At 42.9% G+C, this 25566-nt stretch overlaps 2 protein-coding genes across 13 annotated transcripts in view; one reads left to right on the top strand and one right to left on the bottom strand.

The window, feature by feature from the left end:
* ST3GAL6 (ST3 beta-galactoside alpha-2,3-sialyltransferase 6) overlaps positions 1-8552 on the top strand; it is a 41166-nt gene extending 32614 nt beyond the window's left edge. For 6 of the 8 annotated variants that reach the window (XM_083737226.1, XM_083737223.1, XM_083737227.1 and 3 more), the window contains exons 7-10: positions 844-1033; positions 2571-2708; positions 3749-3901; positions 4926-8552. In XM_083737226.1, coding sequence (XP_083593352.1) covers positions 844-1033; positions 2571-2708; positions 3749-3901; positions 4926-5012 — 568 coding nt within the window. In that variant the 3' untranslated portion in view covers positions 5013-8552. The remainder of the gene's footprint in view (positions 1-843; positions 1034-2570; positions 2709-3748; positions 3902-4925) is intronic. The other 2 variants (XR_014563631.1, XR_014563632.1) reach the window with 1 other exon arrangement.
* Positions 8553-8926: 374 nt separating this feature from the next.
* Positions 8927-25566, bottom strand: part of COL8A1 (collagen type VIII alpha 1 chain) — a 96253-nt gene continuing 79613 nt past the window's right edge. For 4 of the 5 annotated variants that reach the window (XM_083736611.1, XM_083736610.1, XM_083736608.1 and 1 more), the window contains 2 exons: positions 14935-15244; positions 8927-14053 (listed from right to left, as the gene is read on the bottom strand). In XM_083736611.1, the coding sequence (XP_083592737.1) occupies positions 12150-14053; positions 14935-15241 (2211 nt within the window). In that variant the 5' untranslated portion in view covers positions 15242-15244 and the 3' untranslated portion in view covers positions 8927-12149. The remainder of the gene's footprint in view (positions 14054-14934; positions 15245-25566) is intronic. The other variant, XM_083736609.1, reaches the window with a different exon arrangement.

Here is a 25566-nt window from a genome sequence, read left to right as displayed (position 1 = left end):
AATACAGCATATGAGAAGGTGTTGAAGAATTAATTATTCCTTGACAGCTGGTTTCTCTGTTCCACCAGCAGCCGCCAGCCCAGGCTTTGTAATCTCTCAGAACCCAGTGAGCTTCCTCAATAACTTGCTTTTCATGAAAGAGAATGTACACTTTACTCTTGAACTGTTTGTTCAGCAATAGAAATGTTTGCTCAAGACTGATTTGCATATTGGCAATGAAAAATCTAGAGAAGCTATGAGTGATTTCACTAAACCATCTCTTCTTTATAGATCTCTTTTTCTTTAACTTCCTTATATAGACAGGAGTATTGTTACATTGCCCAACGTTGCTCCTGTTAACACTGTGGCAGCCCTGACCCAGTTTTTTAAAATATGGTGTTGGGTGGGGGTTTTTTAATAGTAAAAGAAGTGGCCTTATTTTCATCAGTGCTGGCCTAGAAAGAGAAGTGGAGGTTTCCACCCACCCTGCCCTCTTCCCGTCCTTTCCCTAGAATGCCACTGTGCCCAGGTGTGCCCAGAAATGTTCTCCATAGGGACAGAAGAGGGATGGGCAGCTGGAGGCGAATGCTTTGTCTTCTGGTCTCCCTCTAAAATTCTTTGGAAAGGGCCCTGCCTGATAAGTTTGGGGGTAGTGGCCTCTGGTGATTTGACTCGTGTTTTTCATCCTAGTTTTGCCTGTTTTAGGTGTGTGGATGTGTGATCTGTTTTGTGTGGGGATGGGCATATGTGTCTTAGAGGCAGGTAGCATGGCAGAAGCCGGACATCTGTGTAGGCATGAAGCTGTATTGCAGAAAAATGGGATTTATTTTTTATAACCAATTTTTTTTAAATGTTATTCAACAGAATGAATAATGGACCTGTTGTAGGCTATGAAGAAGACGTCGGAAGAAAGACAACATTTCGGCTCTTTTATCCAGAGTCTAGTTTTTCAGATCCAATTCACTATGACCCTAACACAACTGCGGTTCTTGTTGTCTTCAAGACCCATGACCTAAAATGGCTTTGGGATCTGCTAAGTGGCCAGCGTTTAATAGTAAGCCAGTTTTATTTTATTTTTTAATATGCAGACAGTGTTGAAAATGATGTTGATAATGAAATGTACATGGATTCTCATCAGTAAAATTCCCTTACAAAAATAAAATATAAAGCTCTCATACATTTTTTTTAAAATACAAAATGCATTAATTAAAACAACAACAAATTCAAAATATTATATAACTTTTGCTCACAGAGACCAAATAAAACTATAGCTCAGCTTAAAACTCCACTAAAAGAGCAGGAATATAAAGGTTTATTTAACACCTACCATAAACAATGAAGTCCTAGGGTTTGTTTTACAACATATGTTTCAAAGGCCTGGGTGATTTAAAAATGTCTTAACCTAGCGCTGAAAAGACCATAACAAACATAAGAACAACCTGTTGGATCAAGCCAATGTCTCATCTAGGCCCATATGTTTATAGGAAACCAGCAAGCAGGACTCAAGCAGAAGAGCTCTCTCTCTTCCCCTTCCAATGGCATAATGCTGGAACAAAACCTTCATCTACTGTATATACACCTTCAATCTGTGCCCATTGTCTATAACAGCACCATGCCATAGGAGTCTGTCTCTCGTCTTTGAGTTTGGCAGAGTTAAGATGTTCTTGTTCTGTCCTTGTCTAATTGTTTCCTTTCTTAGAAAATACTTGCATTCCTTGTATATTTGTTCCCCACCCACATGCTCACTTAAAAATGGCAGTGATCAAAATCCTCCTCTGTAATCAAAACATCAGGCCTGACTGTGTGTCAAAATGTAGTGCTTCTTTGAAAATGGAAACCCCTTTTCCCAGCCCCTCTAGTCTCTGGGCAAAGGGACATTACCAGAAACCGTAGATCTGTCTAATAAATAGAATCCACTCTGCATCAAAGTCAGCAGGCAGATGAAGCTACAGGTATTAGCTTTTCATCAAGCTGCTAATCAGTATAATCACTGAAGCTCTGATCAGTTCATTCCTCGAAGTGGAAAAATATAAACAAATTGTGTTGCATTTTTTCTTAGGATCTGAAAGGTTGCTGTAATTGCTTACATATAGTTTAGCCAGATATATAGCTTTTAAGAAGTTGCCAAAAATATGTGAATTATGTTGTAATAGGAAAGGCTATCTTTCAGTGACTCCTCTTGACCTTGACACCATCTATTCTGAAAAGCTCTGTGGTTCTCCCACAAATTCCCAGCACAATGTTTTAAATTTCTTGCCAGTTCTGTTATACGGTTTTCTTGTTATCTAGCCATGAAAAAGAATTATCATCTTATTGTTTTCACATTTAGGAAATTCATTATTCAGTCATTTCCCTTTCCCATAAATGTTGCCCCATGACACAGAACGCATTCAGGAACTCAAAGTGACTGAGTATTTACAACTGGGGCAGCTTCTTTCAGGGTGAGGCTGCGTGTGGTTTCTTTCCCTTACCTCTCCCCTCTCAGTGATGTGTGACCTCGTCGAGATAATTTCCCTTCCAGTAATGTGACTTGCCAAGATGTAACAGAGGTACAGTTTCGAAATGCTAAATGTAAGCTCTTTGTTCCACAGAGAACAAATGCCTTCTGGAAAAAACCAGCAACACAAATGATATATAAATCCCACCAAATCAGAATCCTTGATCCCGCCATTACCAGGAAAACAGCCTATGAACTGCTCCACTTGCCTACAAGGTTCTCCAAACACGTGGTAAGTATTATTTCACACTGCTCATTTCAGGAGAACTATTACTGTCCCTGCCATTCTACATGAGTTGCAGGCTGTATAAACCCTAAGTCACATGGTGAGCCTGTACGAATAGAAGTCAGCATGTTTGTTTTCCTTCCTTCTGTGCTGTATTTCAAGATTTTTTAGGATAACCGATTAGGGCTATTATTAAACCAGAAGATGATGATGATGCACAAGCACCTTGAAATACCATTTGGCTTTGGAGTTTCCTGTGAGGAACTCTGTAACACAGCCAATGCCACAGGAAGCCTGTGCTATAGAAAGAAGACACATAAACCCACAATCGGGTAATGCCTTTATCAGGATCAATTCAGATGTCATAAAGTAGTGTGCAAGCATCTGAGTTTTCCAGGACTCCTTCTTTATACTAGATGGCCAAGTTGACCCTTTTGTTCTTTTGTTTAATATCCAGCCAGAAGGTGATTTATGTAGAACCTAAAAGCTTGCTTGCTGTTTTGTGAAATTTGAGAGGTTCCTAATATTAGATGCTCCTAATAATGGTATAATCCTGGGCTGGATCTAGACATATCAAAGCGGCGTTTCAGTTAAACACATTGCAAACTTTGTATGAGAAATCAGGTTAGCAAAAACAGAACTCCACAGCGCCATCTGATGTTTTTTCTTTGCCAGTGTAGCTGAGTCCCTAGTTTGACTATAATATAGGCTGCAAAGTATTTTGAATCTGGCTTTTAGTTCTCTGAAGCTTGAAATGAAAGTTTTTAATTTAGGCAAAACATTTCTTTCTCCTTAATAAGTAACCAAACACCAGGGCTGTTTTTTTAGCCAGAACTTGCCAGACCAGAACTCACTTCTGGAACCTCTCAGATGGACACCATAGCCATTAAAAATAGGTGTTCATGATGAGTTCTGGCACCTCTTTTTCTAGAAAAATAGCACTGGCAAACACTAATACATTGTGTTCGTGTGATGAGTGTGTTTGTAGATAAAATGCTTTTGGTTTTATGCAGCTTGTATTTTTGTGCTTTGTTTTGCTTTTTTAGAAACCCAAGCATCCCACCACAGGGTTAATCGCCATTGCTTTTGCATTTCATATATGCAGTGAAGTTCACCTGGCAGGCTTCAGGTACAACTTTGAGGATCGAAACAGTTCTTTGCACTACTATGGTCACGACACCATGTCTCTGATGATCCAGGTAAAGTGCTACTTCCTTCTTAGCATGCATGTTTTGCTTATTCCATTTTATTTTAATTTTGATTGGATTCTATCAAAGAGTGGGTTGGTGCTAGCAGAAAGAGAGGGTGCCAGATTTTCGCAGAACCCCTTCCAGTCCTCTGTACATATTGTTTCAACGCCCCACCCCAGTTGTAGGATATTTCGGGTTCAAGGGGCTGCAATGGGTTGCTCCATCTTGCGTGAGTGAAAATGCTTTCCACCAGCGCAAAGCCGCCATTGGCTTTAACCCTGTATTTCTAATCTATGGTTGGGCTCAGTTGGTGCATAAAGCAAAGTGAAACATGGCTTAGCATGGATTTGTGGGTTCCTGGAGAGGAGATTGGGATCCCTTTGCTCCTCCTTTAGTTCTTTGGCTTAGCATGTCATCCAAACCCAGGCTCATGCCTTGTTTTGCTTACAGACAAACCACCAGCTGTATGTTTTTCTGGTAGGGACCCTCATTTGAAAAGGCTATCAACTAACCTAAGGGAACTGGATGGTGGTCTGCAGCACTTCAACCTGAGAAAGCTTTCTCTGTTAAAGTTGCAATTTACATAAAGGGGCTTTCTTAAGTTGTCACTTAGGGACAATCTTCCACCATTTTTGCTGACCATGGCAAGGATGTGTCTGCCCCCTTGCAAACATAACAAGCCCCAGCCTTCCTCCCTTGGAGCTGCAGAGGTGGGCATGAAAGGGAGGTGAGGAGCTTACTTGGCTGAGCAGTTGTTCAGGTTTCCCATTTCCTTGCTCAGAAGCACCTGAAGCATGTTAGCTGTGCAGTGGCAAGACTAGCAAGCAAGTTCAGGGAAGTGGCACCATCATTTTTGACTTGGCTACCGAGTCCAGTTAAAAATCAAGGACCCTTGGTTAGAATCCCATTTATTTCAGTGAGATTTAGGGTGCTTAATGTTCCCCTGATAGGGCCCCGGGATTAAGATGCAGATACCCCCTTTTCACTTTTTTAAAAAGATTACAAAATTCTGTGTTATTTTTGTTTTGCACAGAATGAATACCATGATATTTCTGCTGAACAAAGGTTTCTGAAGGAACTTGTGGACCGCAGCATTGTGGTCAATCTCACAGAAAAATGAATATGGAAGAATAATCACTATTCACCACCAGACTGATCTGGAGTGGGACGCGGGCTCATTTTTTATTTGGATTCTTATTTTTTAATAAGATATCTGCCAAGTTATTTAAGAAGAGGATTGAAGAAGACAGGTTGTGCATAACCCCCAAGCGTTGAAAACGCTGAAGGATGCCTCTGCCTTGTTGATACTTGACCAGCAAGCAACCATCAGAGTTAATTGACATGTGTGGATTTATTGAATAATGGAAGAAACGCAACCTTCCGCGAATAGTGTTGGAGATCTATAAAAATGATACAACATGGAGTTTTCAGTTGCTGGTTTCTTTTTCTTCATGTTCTTCTTTCCACGCCCACCCCCAATTTGCTTTGTCCCCATGTGATCACTTAGCACCATCGTAGACTTTCAGAGGTCTAGGTTTTGGAAGTGGGGCATATACAAAGCCCTCTGTCAAATTTGTGAGTGAAAAAGAGAGGTGTTAAAAGAGAGGTCCATGAATGAACCTTCATCCAGCTCCAGGATGGCAGAAATGCTAGAAGTCATTTATGCTACTTAATCCAGCTTGGATGGATACAACCATTGGCCTTTCCAAGGAGAATTATGGGTTAAGGCGACACAGGAAGTGGCTGAATTGGTGGCCACTGGTGAATCTTCTTCTGAACAATACCAGAACTGAAGATGTTTGTTCCAAACAGTCAGTGGTTTAGAATCCTACATGAAGCCATAAACCATAATTTATATTGGTAGTGCATGCAATCTGAAGGCTAAGAAATGTTGAGGGCTTATGCATCCCTTTTGTGTTGTTAATGTTTAGATCAGTTGAGCAACTGTGAGACACCTTTTCTGCTTTCTATTACTTGCACTGTTCATTTTTTTAACATAACACTGAAGTCTCTCCCTAAAAGGGTAAGAACTCTTAATAGCTGAGATGTTCTTTTAAACAATGCACATTGTTGGTGATTTCAGCTTCATAGTTTTAGCCAAAGTCTGCCTGAAAATTTCACAGAGATGTGTGTGAATGAAGAAAACCCAACTTGTAGGTTTTTCCCTTGATGGGGCTGTCCATTCGCTTAACAGCTTCAAAGCAGGAAGGAAGAAATTGTGGTCTTCCCTTCATAAGTGCTGCATGTATTCAGCTGCCTGATTCGAGTCCCACCTGTTGATTAGTATGGTAGGGCTGGCAATCAGGCAGCTGCTACTCAGCACTGGGGAGGCGGACAGCTTCACCTGTCAATTTCTGATCTGATTTCCAGATCCAGGAGCCGTGCCAAAGGGGTAAAGAGAAACCCAGTTCGCAATGCTTGCAGGTGTTATTGCATAGGCCTCCATTTTCTCTCTCCTTTGCATTGTTCATCCATGAAATGTCTAGGGTTCACGCAAACATTGCAAGATAAAGCATTGCAACACAAATTATTATTACTAATAATGAGTGAATCCTTTTCTTTACGTGGAGGCAAAGTGATAGCCAGTGCTTCATCTCCTTACCTTTTGGCATATTGGGCTGTTGACAGAGGTGTAGGCACTGTACTGGTGGGAAATCTAGAGCTGATTATCCCTGTACCTTTTTCTAGGAGCAAATCAGTTCAATAAGGTCTGATAATAGAAATTTGGGAACAGGGCCATATTCAGGAAGGCTAAGTGGGTAATAAGTGCCTATGTAATTTGTGTGTGTGTGTGCACTTGCTAAATCTTCCATTGGACCCACTCAATGCCCTTTCTCTCTCAAATGCAAGTGTGCTCTCCCAAATTATCTATACCAAAGTTTGCAATGATTCTTCCCAAGGAAGATGATCCTAAGTTTCTGGGTCTATTTGGTTTCAGTTTTAAACCCTCCTCCCATCTGGTTTTCTCATTAATTAGAGCACTTTTCTGAAAGCATTTAAGGTCTCTGCTTGATATTCTTCTATAAAACTAATAATAATTTTGCAATTACCATGTTTGTTTAAGATGCTCCCCCACCTCTCATTACCATTGTTTATATACATGCATGGCTTACGATTCTGATTTTGTACATAAGAACTGGCCTATGTGGCAACGTACTTATATGCCTTGGCATACCGATTACTTTTCTCTGGAAAAAATAATAATTCATACCATTATGTGATTTCTGTATGACTCCTGGCAGCTGGTAGGAAAAAAAGGTACAGAATATGATCTAAATATATATATCTCTGAATCCTCGCTGACTTGTACCTAACACAGTTATTCCCACCTGTAAAAAGTGAATTTTTTAAATAACAAATGAACAATTGTACTGTATAGCCATTTTGAAAAGGTATAAATGAGCCCATTTATACATTTAAAAGTTGACATTCATTTAGCACCTTGGTAAAACTGCAAGTTGATAGATGACTATTTTGATTTGTCTCTTAAAAAATATACTATTTGTGGTGTAAGGTCACAGTTTCCTCTGCCACACCACTCTGTTTTAGTCTGATAACTGTTGTGTGATTTCCCAGGGCTGGCTCCAGGTTCGAGAAATGCCCTCCCCTATTGGTGGGCCTTGGTAAGCTGACCAGTCCATGACAGCAGCCAGTCAGAGTGGCATTCTAGACAGTACTGAGTGGCTGAGAATAGCTGCCATTTTAATTTCCCACAATGTCCTGGAGCATTGATATGCAGGGGGAATGGTGGGATATTTATATGACAGCTAGGCAGCCAGGTTCAGAGAGCTGAGCTGAGAGGAAAAGAGCCCCCCTCAGAAGCAGGTATCAGTGGTGGACCCTGAGAGGGTCCTGGGATCCTGGCTGCTGCCCAAGCTTGCCAGCTACAAATTCCAGCCCTGTGAATTGTACAACAGTGCTCGAATGTGATGTCCACTTGTGACCCTGCCATTATTTTCATTCCTACAACAACACTTGAGAAGGCTTCCTTTATCCCCACCCCCAGCCTCACCCTTCGAGAATAGTATTTCAACACATACTTTAAGTGATTAAAATGTAGCATTAGTGTGCAGTCTAACAGTACCACATCCCAAACACCATGTTTTGGGTTAACTAATCCCAGTCCTTTAAGTACTTTGGCTTTTCCAGGTTCTATATTGAGGTCATTGGCTCTATTCTTGAAAGCAGTTTCATTTCTCTCAGTTGGTTTAATAATTTAAGGGAGTACTGGTATATGAGAATGGAAAAAATGATGGCTCAGATTTGCACTCTTGAACTCTTCAGTATTTTGATTCTGATATACTATTGTTAGAATTCTTAATATCAAGCAGCAGATGTCACTGTCACAAGAAATGTATTTTGTAGTGAAAATCAGCTAGTGTTACGTCACTGTAGACCTTAAATGCTTGTCTTTTCTATCCCCCAAAGCCACCTTAGCTTTCTTACCATTTAAAATGTTGGCATTGTTTTATACTTTAAGTATGTATGTGTGTGTATGTATGTAAATTCGTATCTTGATAAATGAAAATATTCATGGCTTTTCAAGTTTGTTGTCTGTTGACCCAGATTTTGTGGTCTGTTGTTACTATTTGTTTAAAATGAAACTATCAATGTGAATACAGAGACTTATTTTTGTTATAATAAACATACTGAAATGCCACACATGGATTTGTTGTCCTCTTTTGAAAATTAAGTAAATCCAGTTGTGCATCAATATTGATTAGATAGGCACACATGATGCAAAAAATATGACTGATGGGATGCAGAAAGCATACACACAACTCCACAATTCAATCTGAATCCTATACATGCCTACTGAGAAGTTAGTCCCACTTAGTTCAGTGTGGCTTACTTCCAGGTAAGTGGCTAAGTACAGGTAAGTGCAACCCTAGGGCCTTTTTTTACAAATCACAGAATGGGTGCAACACATAACTCATCATGACCCGCCACACTTTCCCTCCCAAAATCATTATAATTCCCAACAAATGCCATTGTTCTTGCTTTTTGTGGAATGACAAGAAATAAATATGCCGAAACATTTCAAAAAGGTATTTAATAAGATCTTTTACAATCAGTACAAAAAAATTAAATACAAATTTATTTGCTATTTTCATCTCTTCCATACCTATAGCCTAGCAACGGGCCCCAGAATACCCCAGTTTAGAAGCTTCCTATCATCTCAGCATTCTAAAAACTTCTCATTTTTTCATGTCTCCGTTATTGCAGTTTTGTGCTAAAAGATATGCTGCATGAAACTCTGTGTTTAAATAATGGAATGGCTGAGTTATGTTGTACGTGTGATATAAAAATTGAAAATTAATGACAGTATTTAAAAAATCATAATAATAATGGAAGCGCTAGTTTGAGTCCATACTCGTTGCACGTGAAAGAGGCTTCTTTCAGTTAAACATGGTTGGGAGGATTCAGCAAACAAGCCCCTTCAGTGGAAGTCAAGGACTTCCGCTTGTGCAACAGGGCTTCTTCCCCCTCATCCCCCACACCCCCCCACCCTGGAAACTGGCTTGAGGTGGTGGTGTCGGGAGAACCCCCAGAACAGCACACAGCAGGAGAAGAGAGAGGATTGTTCCATCTGGCAAGTTGAAACGCTTGGGTAGATTCAACACTTGGAAGGGCACGACGTTGAATTTCACCCAGAGGCTTCCGCTTACGTGAAGAAATGACATAACCTCGTTTAAACTAATGTAGCCAAAGTGATGTGCAGCTTCGAAAAGCATCCTTTTTCACTGTGACGTTAGCACCGTTGTTGAAGTGAGAGGACACAATCCATCAAAGGGTTAGAGCGCTTAAAACTCATTGATGCTGCTCCATGCTAGGGGGTTGTATACCTGTTGCAGAAGGTTTCTAGACCCACATCTGTACGAGGAACCTTGGGCCCACGTGAGTGCTGCCCATATGGAGGAAAAGCTCAAGCTGCATTGCTGCGCTCGGCACAGTTTGCATTTGCCACATCACGCTGCATGTGGCAGAGAGCCACCCTCCCCCTCTATATAAATACTGCGGTAAGGAAAAGAGGTTGCAGTTAGGAAAATCTTAGGGGGTGCAGACTCCTGCTGTAGACATACCCCAAGGTTCTGGAGGGGTAAACTCTGTTACCCTTTGAGAGGTCTCCAGAGTAGCCCAGCGTCTCTTGAAACCCAGTTGTTGGGTTAGGGCCATTCTTGTACATGCAGTTCTTTCCCTTCTCTGCCTCCACACAGTCCTGTTCAGCTGTTTGGTGATAGCACTGATCAGATGTTCATCAGGAAGGAAGCAGGGATGAATTCAGTTCCCCCTTCCTCTTCTCTACCAGAAAGTCTTCATGGTTGTCACTAGTTTGAGCTACCTTTTGCACATGCACACAGTTTGCTCGAGGCCAATGGATTTAAGGAGGTCTAACTCTCTGCTGGATTGCGGCCACAGCATACTGCTGCTTTCACATTCTTAAGAATCTGCAGCCTGCATGTTCTCAGGGACAGGCGTTTGCAATGAGGAAGGAAGCACACATTCAAAGGACTGGGAAGTGGTTGTTAGCCATGTGACGTGACCTCCATGAAGGAGGCCCTTTCAGGAGACGACTGACAAAACAAAAGCCGCTGTGCTATCCTGAACCATTGCTAGCTAGCTTACCCACCATTTATTAAGTGAAGATAGAAGTGGACCAATGAAGAGGCAACTTCAGTTCTCAGCTCATTCCAAAGAAAACTATTGAGTCCCAAACAAAGAGGCAAACAAGATGGGGGGGGGGCATAATTCAGCCAAATTTAAGCTTGTTAATGTTGCTTTTGATTTCACTGGGTGTAGGAGTGGCCAAACTAGACATGACATGGAGTTCATGTAACTTCCTCCTCAATGAAGCAGTAGAGGTTGCAATCCAGAACTGGAAAACCAGTAGGGAGAGAGTGGAGTCACTGTAAACTCTTTCCCCTCTGAAGATAACTCCACTGAAAATCATTCCCATGCAGCTTTTCCTATGGAGAAAAGGTGGTTGGGAAAGGGGGCTGCTTTTAGCTGGAAAACTGTCAAGAGAGGAGAAAGTTAAAAAGCTGCTCTCCTCCCTCCTACAGGAGTCTTTTATTTTTGCAGCCTCTTTGGCTGCAGTGTGTGTGTGTGTGTGTGTGTGTGTGTGTGTGTGTGTGTAAACTGCAGATGGGTGGGTGGGAATATGTGATTCTGTGTCAAATGTGCTTTGGTGCTAAGCATGTACAGTACGTAGCTTTCACCGAATGAAATCAAAGCAACCTAGAAGTGCTCAACTCTCGCTCCATCCATTGGTGCTTGTTTGAGATATATCTTTCAGCACCCATGACTCAGGTGTCATAACCTTGCCTTTGTTACATGTTCACTATTCCATATATCTATTTCCAGAGGTCTGTTGGCTGATCTGTGAGGCAGCAGGGATTATCTAGCAACCACAAACCTGTTCTGTCCTCACCTTCACTTGTCTTAACATAACAGATACATTCACCTGGACTGAAAGTTTTATCTAAAAAGTCATTGTTTTCCAGTACTTATAGATCTAGATAAATGCCTTTGAAAGTACTCCAGTTGCTGGTGAAATGACCCACTGCTCACTGGAAAAAAGAACTGGGAAAGTTTTCCTTGGATTTCTGAGGACTTGGGGTCATTTCCTTGCTTAGCTAGCACCAAAAGCGATTATTTTCTGTCATTCTTTGCAGGTATGAGTTGGAAGAGTCCTGCACAGCAAGAAAAGATTATAGGAAGGAGAAGCTTAATTTACATTGCAGGATTCTACACCTCTAGTTCACATCCGCATCATACATTTTAAACACTCTTATACTAGTGCAACTAGTACATTGCTGAGGGACTTCAACTTATTGCTCCACTGAATTCCTTCCTTGATGTGGATGTGACCAGCACTACTGTTGCTGTACAGTACTCTAAAATCAGCACCACTGTTACTTTTTCTTTCCCATATCCTCATTTAGCTGAATGTTTCAGGTAAGAAAACGGTAAAAGCGCATCACATGAGCACCTGATGTGAACCCCGACGTAGTCATTATCCAAGGCAAATGTTGAACATGTTCAGTGTACAGCAGCAAATAGATCCCCACTGGGTTTGCCACCACTTTTCTCTATAACAAGCTGTAAATAATGTTTGAAGTTGTAATTTTATTTGAATGATTGTACATGTTGGTCCAAAAAAGAAAACAAAATAAAAGTCATTAAATGCACCTTTCAAAGGTATAGATTTGGAGAACGGGCAGGGGGAGTTTTTGTTCTGTCCGAGTGTTTTGGTTTACATGGGATACAATAAATATCCTGAAAAAGATGAATGGACATATTGCCCAGCATAGAGTCCTGCTGCTTGTTCGGATGGCATCTGGATATAAACTCTGTCACCTAGCGTCAGCTGAACGACGGCACTCCCAGAAGCTTGGTCCAGGAAGCCTTTCTTGTACTCATCGTACGTGTACATCAGAGGCTCGTTGTTCTTGAACAAAGCCACCCAAACATTCCCCCCTTTACAGTGAACGTGGTAGGCAAAGTAGTAAATCCCTGGGATCTCGCAGGTGAAGATGCCAGTCTGTGGGTTATAGTTCTGCCTGCCATTGTAGAGGAGCTTGTCAAACACCACAGGAACTCCAACCCGTGGGAAAGGTGTGGTGAGCTCAGCTGTGAAAGCTGGCATCTCATAGGAAGCGGCGCCATTTTTGATTTTCTTGTAGCCGTATGGCGTCTTTGCTCCATCAAGGCCTGGACCCACCTCAGGCAAATATTGTCCCATAGCTGGCGGTGTGGGTTGTATTATGACTGGTGGGCCTGGTGGGCCAGGAGGCCCTGGAGGTCCCTGGAGGCCTGGCTGGCCAGGAGCACCAATGGACCCAGGCTTCCCAGGTGGGCCTTGCATCCCCGCAATTCCGGGTTTCCCTGCTCCTGGAAATCCTGGCTGGCCTGGTAGGCCTCGTTCACCCTTCACCCCGGGAAGTCCGGGAGGCCCAATTGGGCCACTGGGTCCGGCGATGCCTGGGATTCCAGAAGGGCCTTGGAGGCCTTGAGCCCCTGGGATCCCAGGCTCTCCTTTGGGACCCATGGGCCCATGAGTACCAGGCAGACCTGGCAAGCCTTTGTGACCAGCTTCCCCTTTTGGTCCGATTGGGCCAGGTAAGCCTCTTAGGCCTGGAGACCCCACTTCTCCTGGAAAACCAGGCTTCCCTGGGAAACCCTGTAAACCAACTTCACCTTTTGGACCAATTGGTCCTTGAGGGCCAACAGCGCCAGCTTCTCCTTTAGGCCCTTGAAACCCCATAGCACCTGAGGGCCCCATTAACCCTGGCAATCCTGGTTGGCCTGGTTCTCCTGGTGGCCCACCCATACCACGTGGGCCCATGTGCCCCTTTTCACCCTTAGGCCCAAGTGGTCCTGGAATACCGCCCATGCCACGCTCACCTTTAGGCCCGGGGAAACCTGGCTTCCCAATCCCAGGCATGCCAGGAGGCCCAGGTAAGCCTGGCAAGCCTTGCTCACCTTTCCCACCTGGAAACCCTGGCTGCCCTGGAATTCCATCTTGGCCTGGTTTCCCCACACCTGGAAGGCCAGGAGGACCCTGAATTCCAGGAGCCCCACCTAACCCTTGAGGCCCTGGCTCTCCGGGAAGCCCTGGTTTGCCTGCAGGTCCCTGTGGGCCTGGGAAACCAACCATTCCTGGCTTGCCTACCCCTGGAAGCCCAACAGGACCTGGAGGACCAGGTAAACCAGGTGGACCTTTTAGCCCTGGCAATCCTGGAATCCCAACACCTTTATCTCCTTTTGGGCCTGGGGGGCCTTGCATTCCAGGTTGCCCTTTCATCCCTGGCTCGCCCTTTCCTCCTGGCTGTCCTGGCAATCCTCTATCACCTGGCTTTCCTATTCCAGGGAGTCCATGAGGTCCTGGTTGTCCTTGGGGCCCTGGAATGCCCATAGGTCCAATCTCTCCCTTTGGCCCCATCTCTCCTCTTGATCCTGGAGCCCCCATCGCTCCTGGTTTTCCTGGCATTCCGGGCATGCCTGGTTTGCCAATCCCTGGATATCCTTGTGGACCTGGTTTTCCTTTGGCTCCTGGCACTCCGTGTCCTGGTATCCCTGGTGGTCCAGGTGGGCCTCTTGGTCCAGGCTCCCCAGGAGGACCCTGCTCACCTCTCAAACTGGCTAATGGAAGTTCTGCTGTACAAGAGAGAAAGAGGGAGTGACAATTAACCATTATGTCAATTGACTGGCCAATCATCTAAGTACCGGTACTTCAAGGGGAATTAATATAGTAAACTTTTGCCTGGATTTGATATCCCGCTTTATCACTACCCGAAGGAGTCTCAAAGCGGCTAACATTCTCCTTTCCCTTCCTCCCCCACAACAAACACTCTGTGAGGTGAGTGGGGCTGAGAGACTTCAGAGAAGTGTGACTGGCCCAAGGTCACCCAGCAGCTGCATGTGGAGGAGCAGAGACGCGAACCTGGTTCCCCAGATTATGAGTCTACCGTTCTTAACCACTACACCACACTGGCTCTCAGATTTGCTGCTAATGCAGTTGATACCACAACTGAGGTGGCTTGATAACCACAGTCTTCAAACAGCATTGCCATTTTAACAGTTAAAAACCATGTTGCATATTTTAAATGGCTATCTCCACCATTTTCAGTGGCACAGTGTTATTCTCTGAATGCATTCCAAATATAAGACTCCTGCTTTCAGATGTACATGCCATAGCTCCCTTCCTCTACCGTGTTTCAAGTAAGAGTTCTATCTCTTAAGCTAAGCGTGTGTATTGAATTTGGAAATTCTGAATATTTGGGGAATAGGTATGAAACTTCATCCAAATGCATGCCTTAGGTTTCTTGGAAATATTTATATTTATATATAGTATTTTAAAAACCTCTTTGGCATGTCATGCAGAAACCCCCCAGAGCTCCCTCCAGAAATAACTCTTTATGTTCACTTACTATTATACAAACAAATATACATATTTTCTGTTAAATGACAGAGGGATGGTTAAGAACCGAAGTAGGAAGGAGCAGAAAGAAGGACAGCTCATGTCTTGCCAATGTTACCTTTTCCTTTCTTTGAAATCCCCTTCTTGCCAAGCATGGGTATCTGTGGGATTTCTTTGATGTACTGAGGCACATATTCTTTCCCATAGGGCAAGTGTGGGCCCTCCTTGGCCATGTGCTGCATTGGAACACCATCTTTGCCCAGTGGCATGTGAGGTACTTGTTGCCCCAGGGGCTGGTACTGCGGCACTTGGGGAGGCATCTGCTTGATCCCATAATAAGCTCCTGCTTGGGTGGGCCTCAGTAGCCCAAGGTAAAGGGATGCAACCGCCGTCAAAAGCCACATAGGTGCTAGCAACAAAGCCATAACCTGCAACAAAACAGAACAGAACAGCAGTTGCAAGGGAGTGGGAAATGGCAAAGACAATTGTATGGCAGGGGTGGAACCATAGGCACTGAGAAGAAGGAGGTTTGTGGTGGCTGCAGTTATCTTAACCTCAGTGCTTTTCTTTATAGTACTGGGTGAAGCAGCTATAGCTGTAGCCACCATCGTATTCCCAGTGGCACATCGTATTCTTCCCATGGCACTGCATGGTAACAACATTTCAAACATTTCTTATTAAAAGGAAGGAAAAAGGAAGCTGAAATCAGTCACACCTAGAGTCCATGGGTCCCAGCCACCAAGGCTATCTAGGCTGGTTCCACACCTTCTCCATCATTCAGTCAGCAGGAGAAGATGCCTGGAAGATCAACTTGGAGGACTTGAACTTTTGTTCTTCTTGAATTATTTGGTTCCTAGCTATTTTTGTGTGTGCATGTTCATGAAGCTAGTTGCTGGTTTTTTATTGCTCAGGCGCAGATCTGCTGGTGGAGGGGATGAACTCCATCCTATTTCTTTAGATGTAATTCTTTCAAGTGAGCAATCTGGGATGGGTTTCTTTGACCCTTCAATAAATGCTGCTCTTCCTTTGTCAAATAATGTAACCTTCCTGCTCTTCTGATACATAACATTGTTAAACCGTGGGATTTGCTACCGTGGTGCAGTGATGGCTACCAATATAGGCAGTTTTAAAAGAGACAAATTCATGCAGGATAAGGCTGTCAACTGCTAGTCAAGATGGCTATACAGTGGTACCTCAGGTTAAGAACTTAATTCGTTCCGGAGGTCTGAAAATGTTCTTAACCTGAGGTACCACTTTAGCTAATGGGGCTTCCTGCTGCCGCTGCATCACTGCTGTGTGATTTCTGTTCTCATCCTAGAGCAAAGTTCTTAACCCGAGGTACTATTTCTGGGTTAGCGGAGACTGTAACCTGAAGCGTCTGTAACCAGAGGTACCACTGTATCCAGAATCAGAGGCAGCATGCCTCTGAATACATCTTGATGGAGAACGGCAGCAGCAGGGGGTCATTTTCCCTCATGCGCTGCTTGTAGGCTTCCCAGAAGCATCTAGTTGGGCTGCCATACTTATGGAAAACAGGACGCTGGATTTGATGCACTTTTGGTTGAATGCAGCAAGGCTCTTCACAAGTTCCCTGAGAGAAAGAGCTAGAAGAAGCTAAGATTTGGCCTAATAGAACTAAACAGAAAAAAGAGGGTGGAAACCACGAAGCAGCATTTGTAAGTGCACACTAGAGGGGGTGTTTGCTGTACAATTCTATACAATCCCCACTCTTCTGAAAATCCAGTTTTTTTGTTTGCATCATAATTAAATTTGAAACAGTCATTTCACGTTGCATTTATATGAAATTCCGAGGGGGGAAATATCTGAAGAGAGGTTGAGAGTCAGTAGCGCTCCACAGTAATAATGGATAAAATCAAACATTTGCAGTCAAGTACAGCTAAGTCTGCTATGTTCAGCATGGCTAGATTTGCTATGAAAGCGATCCAACTTAGAATAGTTTATGAGGACAAATGCTTGGATCAAGGGCTCTTACCTCAAGGATACTTCTTTGTCACTAGAGGCCCAAGTGTCCTCTGTGGCTAGGAATGCCTTCTACCAGCTGTATCTGGTTTGTTAGCTATGAAACCTCCTGGACAGGGATCGCTTGACCACTGCATTGGTAACCTCGAGGCTCAATTACCGTACTGTGTTCAATGCAGGGCTGCCTTTGGGCCTGGTTAGGAAGCGCTAACTGGTGCAGAGTTGCACAGCTGTGGGGCAGGGCATAGTTGTGCCATGACACAGACTCGAAACAGGTAGTTCTATTCTTTTGGGAAAACGCCCACAAAATGGGTAGACAGTTAAAGCCTCAGGCATTTACAAACATTCTTTACACATTTTTTTAAACTAAGTAGTGAAAGTTAAGAACAAATGTCCCAATACTTGGTAGAGGGGGCCACGCACAGTATTAACATATTTGAGTAAGGCATAATGTGCCAGTTCATAATTACACACAGCTTCCATTCTTTGCTTTCTATATTCAGTCGATGTGGATTCAAAAGTCAGCTAATTTAAGACCTGACTTATCAGGCAAAAACGACCAGGAATGCGTGGAATATCACACTCAACAAAGCCCTCAGTATGACACTCTCATCATTTGCATATGTAGATATAATTCCAATGCAACCATTTGATAAACAAAACTCTATTTTGTTTGGTTTTTTGGTTTTTTCTATTAAAAACATTTATTCTGCTATCAAGCAGAAAAGTAATAGTTACAGTTTTATCACATTTGCAGATTCACGGAATTTTCACACTTCAGAAAGAATTGTCTGTATATATATATAATTTTCATAATTAAGCCTCACAAACATGGCCAGGGAAGAGGATTATATGTGTGTTTTAAATATTTTAGTGCTGAACGTGTGGGTCCTGATTTTTAAAACAGCTTATCTTCATGAAAGAAAATCTGTTATGCATAGCTGTCAACCTTTCCCTTTTCTTGCGAGGAATCCTATTTGGAATAAGGGAATTTCCCTTTAAAAAAGGGAAACGTTGACAGCTATGCTGTTATGTGATACACAATTCAGTTATAGTCTTCCTCAGCTTGAGCCTGTATATGCCATTTACATTACAAAAAGAGTTAAAGGTGTATTTAGAATATTGCAATACAGGTGTAGGCTCTGTCTTGTCCTTCCCAACCCAAGTCATCCCACCAATTTCCCCCTGCAAGTGGATGTGCCCCTGATACAAGGGTTACAACAGAATTGTGAGTCTCCTCCTTGTTCTCATGGACTACAGTCACTACACAAATCAGCTCTAAGAAAGCATATCTCATCATGGAGGAGATGAACTGACAAAAATATGGTTTGGGGAATTCTCAGCATGATCCGAGAAGCTCCGTTTGCCCCCAAATCAGTAGACAAATAGCTCCACTGAAGACAACTGGAATGAACTTGCAAGTTTTATTTCTAGGCTTAGCATCTCACTAGCAGAGAACAGAGGAGGAATAATGAAAAACTTGGGTTGAATGGATTCTTTGTGGCCTAAAAAGGACACACCTTAAAGTATGGAGCAATTCTACTCTACATGATTCAGTATCGCTTTATATTTACATTTGATTGAATAAGTCAAAGCAAATTTAAGGACCCTGAAACTCCCTTGATCATTTCACTAAACAGCAATGAAATCTTTAAATAAAGGATTTCAAAAGTAAGCACACCTTTTCAACATTTTAAAACAGAAGATGCACTTCAAACGAAAAGGCTTATCTGAGAACAATTCTTGCCCAGTTTTATTTATTTAAATTGATACCCTACCCTTCATCCCAGAGGAGCCCAGGGGGGCAATGTAGACCTCTTTTGCATTTCCCTTGTTTGATGACTCAGCAATCCTAAAGCTAGTAAATGCAGGTTCTAGTCCATACACTGCAGCACTAGTTTTTAAACTGAATAGCATATCGCCTAGAGAGCTGGGAACAAGATTGTGTACAATTACCTGAATTATTGTTGCTCATATACTCATTTAAATGCAGATATGCAAAGTTATCCATTCTGCTCTACATTTAAAAGGTTTTTTTGCCCCCTTTTTTGTTCTTGTTAATCTGGTTTGAATAAGGCTGTTCAGTTTAATATATTGCAAAGGGCTGACAAATCCAACTTGCAAAAGGAGGATGCAAATTAACGGTTCCACCAATGTTTCAAGTATCTAAACAATCCCATTAAAATATCTTGACATTTGAAAGGATAATTGACTGTTGAAATGGGAGTGTTTTCAGCTTCAAAGTATGCCCCTAATACGTTTAGCTTTTGTGAGATGGCCCTAAAAGCTTACACTTCATTTTCCCTTTTGCATGAACCTCTTATAACCATCGTCCCCACAGGATGTCTTCTTGCTATTTTGATTTCCTTAAGGGGATTTTGTCATTTTTGCTGTGCTTTCGAAAGCAGTGAAGTGACATTGGCAACAAAGCTCTTTTATTCATTTTTAGGAAGCATGAGGAACGGCACAGCAGATCTGCAAAGGTGAAAGCAGGCTACCTCGAAATAGGAAAAGACCCCCAAGCAGGCTCTACAACATTGCTATGATAGAGTGTGTAGCGTTTGTAAAAGAAAATGCATTTATTGTTGTTCTAGATTTATAAAATGCAATTAAAAATATTACCTCAATGAAAGCATCAGATAGAGTAAATATAATAAATATAAATACACACAGAGAGAGGTTGAGAGAGAATATCTCAATTCGTCCAGCTATAGCTTGTTGTAAACATTTCATCTGTTGGATGTATGACTACAGACCCTGGAGAAGCGACTGCCACCAAGGACATATGACTAGAAGCTGCTATTGGCAGAAGACAACTGGCATATCACACTGATCTCGGCCTGACTGCACTGGCTGCCATAGTTTCTGGGTTCAAGTCAAAGTGCTGGTTTGGACCTATAAAGTCTTAAACGGCTCAGGACTCAATACCTCAAGGACTGACACTCCCCACATGAACTGACCCAGACCCTGTGATTTGGGAGTTTTTGGTGGTGGTGGGGGGGACATATCCTTGAAATAAAGAAGTCTTTGGGCTTTTATTTTAATTTAAAAGCATTTTTCTTAAAAAATCGCCCTAGTTGCCATACATCCGGGTTTTCCTGGACATTTTGCAGATTCAGCAAAAATCCACCCGGACGCCATTTTGACAGTTCGATTCCTGGACATGTCCGGGGGGAAAACAGATGTATGACAGCCCTCCCTGCCTGTGTTCATAATCTGAGGCCCTTCTTTGCTTGCCTCCTCCATGAGAGGAATGGAGTGTGGCAACATGAGAATAGGCCTTTTCTATGGTGGCTCCCAGTTTGTGGAATCCTTTCCTCAGGGGGCTCACCTGGCGCCTCAATTACATAGCTTTAAGTTCCAGGCAAAAACATTCCTCTTCAGCCAGGCTTTGGGTTGATTAAACAATTTATAGCCTTTTAAACTGTGGCAGGTGGTGGTATTATTTTTGTTTGTTAGTACGGTATGAACATACATATTTTTATAATGTAAACCTGTGATCCATGGATGAAGGGAATTATAGAAACAACAACAACAACAACTTATTGGCTCCCAAAAAGTATAATGTGAACAATGGTGATTGGCTCACCAGGGCAAATGGGGCCCTACCCCACCTGCCTCAGTCTGCCCCCAGCTAGTCCCCACATGCCTACTCTCTTCCTTACAACTCCCTCTCAAGTTGCCCCCCAGCTTCTTCCTCCTTTGTCTCAGTGGTGCCCTTGAATAACTCAGCAGGGGCAAAATGAAGTGGAGGCAAAACAAGAATTAGTAGAATTAGTAGAACAAGAATTAGTTCGCTCTGCCCATTGCCGTCTGTGGTTACCTGTGTCATTGACTCTGGCTCTCCCTACTGTTGGCCTCCCTCCCTCTCTTCCTTCCACCCCACCTATCCCAATGGCCATCAGCCACTACTGCATATGAAGCAGCCTTGAAATGCTTAAGTATGATGCTAGCTTAAATTTGCTTAATATTATTCTTGAATGTGATTCTCTGTTGCAATCCCATGGTTTTATGGCTTGATTGCTTGCCATAAAATACTTTCTTACCCACTTCTTTCTACAAACTAGCAAAACACAGCATTGGCCTTTCATTTGTTCACTTTGATGCTGTGCACACTGTGTTTTCTTAGTTCTTGCCTCCATGCTGCTTTATGGCTTATCTCTCTTTCAGAAAAGTACAGCAAAATTGAAGTTTGTGTCTTGGGCCTGAGTCTCTGCCATGTACAGTAATTCAGCCCACTGTACTTTGATTATCCCGTCCAAGAAGGGGTGGGGAGGGAAAGACAACCACCTCTCTTATTTTCTTTTCTTTGTATTAATTTTATAGCTCCTTTGAAACCCCAAATCCCAGTCCAAGGGAGATATTCAAACCATGAAAAATGTCTATACAATATTTTTCTTGAAAAGGTCTCTGGCCCTTCAGACCATTTTTATTGGAAGGCAGCATTTCCCCCACCCAATTGCAAAAGAGAAATCTTGTCTTGTGCGTACCTTCCCTCCAATTCTGGAAGAGAAGGTATGTCTATCCAAAAAAGCAAAATGAAGTGCTACAATCCACCCCAAAGGAAAACAAAGCTGAAAACCACTGGCCACATATGTCTCTCCCCCTCCCATCTCTTTTGCTTTACTGTTGTCGCCCTTTTCAGGTGTTCACCTTGATCACAGGAGGGATAAACATGTGCAGGTAGACAAGCATGTGCACATTTTCATGTATACCCCAATGAGAAGCCATGCCTTCAGTGTTTTGGACCTCACTCTCTAGAACTCCCTCCCACAAGAAGTTAGAAATTGTCCTTACTAAATGTCAGATTCTTGGTCAAGATTGTCTTATTTATTTATTGTCTTCTCTTTTTGTAAACTACGTTGAGGGTGTGTGTGTGTCGTGTGTGTGTGTGTGTGTGTGTGTGTTATAATCAAACACTGTATACATTTTATGAAATAAATAAAATAAAATAAATTTCAGAAGACTTTGCACCATGAATGCTTCACATATTTTTTTTTAATGGTTGAGATTTTAAATTCTAGAGGTTTTAAAATTTGGAAGTTTAATTTAGGCTGTAATTTTTTGCATATTTCAAAAATTGCTCTCTGCTTTGAGACCTCAACAGTAAAAAGCAGGATATACAATTTAAAATAAATAAGCATCCTCTGCATTAACATCCTCTGCATGCTGGCTGCACCCTCTCTTCCTCACCCCCTCTCTGAATTTAATGCAAAGGTCTGAAAGATGTTTCAGCTGAATGCTGTTAGAAGAGGATACTCCTGTCGTTTGATATGGAGAATGTTCTATAGATTGGATGTAGCCTTGCTTTGACTCTGTAGGCAATTTAAATGATAGCTTCTAAACCCAGCTGCCCAACTCTAATGGGAGTGCCAGAATTTCTTTTCTTTTCGGATAGGGGCCTTAGGGCAGGTGGCAGCAGCTGAGTCCCCAGCAGTTGCCCAAGGGTGCTTCATGCAGTTGGTGGGCCTAATCGGCCCATTCCTGAACGTATATTTATTATAACTACTACATAGGCTGCTCATGGAGCAGGGAGACTACTGCAGCCCTGTTATACGTGGTGGTCAGGGCAAAAGGTATGAGCGGCAAGATTGCTTTGCCTGCAGGTGGTGCCACAATTGGGCCTGATGCTGCTGCACAATGGCAATGAGACGGATGTGGGATCCAATGGATCCCAGGCAGACTCATTGTCTCCTTGCTTCTGGAATGCTGCATTTTGGGGCCTTCCACTAGTTGCCACCAGTGGAACTCCCACCCACCTGACAGGTGGCAAGAGATCAGCTTAGTTAGGAGTGCTGGATAGAGGGACCCTTCTGCCCTACCATAGGGAGCGGGCGGCGCTGTGGTCTAAACCACTGAGCCTCTTGGGCTTGCCGATCAGAAAGTCGGCAGTTTGAATCCCCGTGACGGAGTGAACCCCCGTTGCTCTGTCCCAGCTCCTGCCAACCTAGCAGTTTGAAAGCATACCAGCACGAGTAGATAAATAGGTACTGCTGTGGTGGGAAGGTAAAAGGCATTTCCGTGCGCTCTGGCTTCTGTCACGGTGTCCTGTTGTACCAGAAGCGGTTTATTCATGCTGGCCACATGACTCGGAAAGCTGTCTGTGGACAAACGCTGGCTCCCTCGGCCTGAAAGCAAGATGAGCGCTGCAACCCCATCTGGGGTCCTTCACCTTACCTTTACCTTTTTACCTCTACCCCACCAACTCCCTCTCACTATACTTTTTACTTGTTCTTTATCTACAACAGTTTGAATGAATTATTTTTTCCTGCTGAAATCAACAAAAAGAAGTAACTGTTAGTATTTCACGCCTCCGATGTTGCAGATGAGACTGGTGTAAATCACATGCCTGTCTGGAAAGAGTGTGGGAACGGAAGGCAGTCTTATCTCTTCCGCTGTATGTACTATTGTACTGTACATTTGCTTTTACTTGTCCTTTTTTTCTTCTCTCGGAGCTGGAGAGAGAGGACGCCATGATTCTGTTTGTCTGTACACAGTGTGTAAATAAATACGTAGATTAGCTCTACGATGTCTCACGCTTCTTGCTGTGTTATGCTAGAAGATTAGTGTGCATATATCATTTGATATATGTTGCTGAAGCGCACTGGAGAAGAAGGGAAATGCCTTTTACTGGAGGACGCTTGGAGTCCAGGGGCACCCCAGGGTATTTTTCCAACAGCGACTTCAGTAACAGTAGCCCTTGTATCCCATTGAGGGAGGGGAGAGAAGCAGGCAATGGAATAGCTCTGAAAGTTACATATATGGCTGATCCTTGCTTTCCAAAGAAAGCTGAGAAAGCAGGCACACATGTATTGTTTCCTGCACAATTTTAATACATTCTAAAAAGCAGCTGATCACCGTTCACAGGTCTCTGAATGCATCTGGAAGTGGGATTGTCAAGGCAAAATTCTGTTCACATCGCTCACTGGGATGCACAGCTGCCTCAGCAGCCAGTCTGCCCCATACCTGGAGAAGTGAGCATTTCTCCTCCTCCTCCTCTGTAAGAAGCTTTGCCTGCCAAGTGTCAACACTACTGTCAAGCCTATAAATCTTGGAGATTACTTTTGTTTGGAACTTCTCCTGCTATCCTGATGAGGAAATAATGGAACTGCCGAATTCCTCTGGTACATACAAAGCTAAATTGAAAATAAAGTTGAAATGTAATCAGGCACAGATGGTTTTGATATATATTTCTGAGTGGTTTAATCACTGTGTCATTAGTTTGCCAAATAACACGACTGGGATAAGTCAGATCTTAAGCCATATTCTGCTTTTAACAGAAACGATCAAACATGTTGCTTCGCTGGCTGTACGCGAAGAAACATTGTGATTGGGTTTTTTTACCCACGTACAGAGACCGGATGGAAGAAAATACAACAGCCCCAAATGCCCTCTGTATTATTATTATTTTTCAAAAGAAGACTGATATTTTAATAACCTAGATGGACCAAAAAACCAAGGGTTGGGTTTCCCTGAAAAGCCTGTTAGCATGGCGCTTGTTTCTTGCAGAAACCAAGCAGTTGACATCAGTGAAAATGAAGCAGGCCTGTAAGTTTGTATTTTAGAGGTGGCAGCATACAGTGCCAGGAGGAAATTGAATATTTGACTTAAAAATATGAAATGTCTTCAGCTAAGCTGCCTATCCATGAACTCATGTTTGAATCATTAACTAAAATGATAAATCCATGCAAAGGCAATTTTGCTTCTGATAAGAAGAACATAAGAAGTTGCCTTATACTGAGTCAGACCATTGGTCTGGATTTGCCACACCCAAGTTTACTGTGTGTTTGCCGCTATTTGCGTTCCTTAACAGATTGGAGAACTGGGCCAAAACTAACCTAATGAGTTTCAACAGGGACAAATGTAAGGTTCTGCACTTAGGCAGAATAACCAGCTGTGCAAATATAAGATGGGGGATACCTCGCTTGCCAATAGCACATGTGTTATGTACTGAGTTGAATAGGATCCAAACTGCAGCAGTCTGATTGGTCCTAGAACAATAGGATTCAGAATGCAGCAGTCTGATTGGTCTTAGAACAATGCAGCAGTATGATTGGTTGGCAGGAACCACCCAATCATGCTCCAGATAGAAGTGAATCCACAACCTGATTGGCTTACAGTATAATTCCAGAATTAGCCAATCATGTGCAGCCCATTGTGTAAATAATGTATATAAAGCAGATACTTTGAGGGGACTTTCATTCATTCCTCCTCACCACTATGAGCTGAATAAAGAGAATGAAATCACTTTGCGACTCTGAGTATATTTCAACATGTGAAAAGGATCTAGGGCAGTGTTTCCCAACCTTGTGCCTCCAGATGTTTTTGGCCTACAACTCCCATCATCCCTGACCACTGGTCTTGCTAGCTAGGGATGATGGGAGTTGTAGGCCAAAAACATCTGGAGGCACAAGGTTGGGAAACACTGATCTAGGGGACCACAAGCTTAACATGAGTCAACGGTGTGATGCAGCAGCAAAAAAAGCTAATGCTATTCTAGGCTGCATCAACAGAAGTATAGTGTCCCGATTAAGGGAAGTAATAGTACCACTCTATTCTGCCTTGGTCTGACCACACCTGGAGTACGGTGTCTAGTTCTGGACACCACAATTTAAGAAGGATATTGACAATCTGGAACATGTGCAGAGGAGGGTGACCAAGGTTATTAAGGATTTGGAAACCAAGCCTTATGAAGAACGGTTGAGGGAGTTGCAAATGTTTAGCCTGAAAGAGAGGAGACTGGGGGGAGATATGATAGTTATCTTCAGTC

The sequence above is a fragment of the Podarcis gaigeae genome (genome assembly GCF_964106915.1).
Source record: "Podarcis gaigeae genome assembly, chromosome: 4".
Classification (NCBI taxonomy): domain Eukaryota; kingdom Metazoa; phylum Chordata; class Lepidosauria; order Squamata; family Lacertidae; genus Podarcis; species Podarcis gaigeae.
The sequence above is the reverse complement of the archived record's forward strand: the minus strand, read 5'-3'. Positions and strand labels throughout refer to the sequence as shown.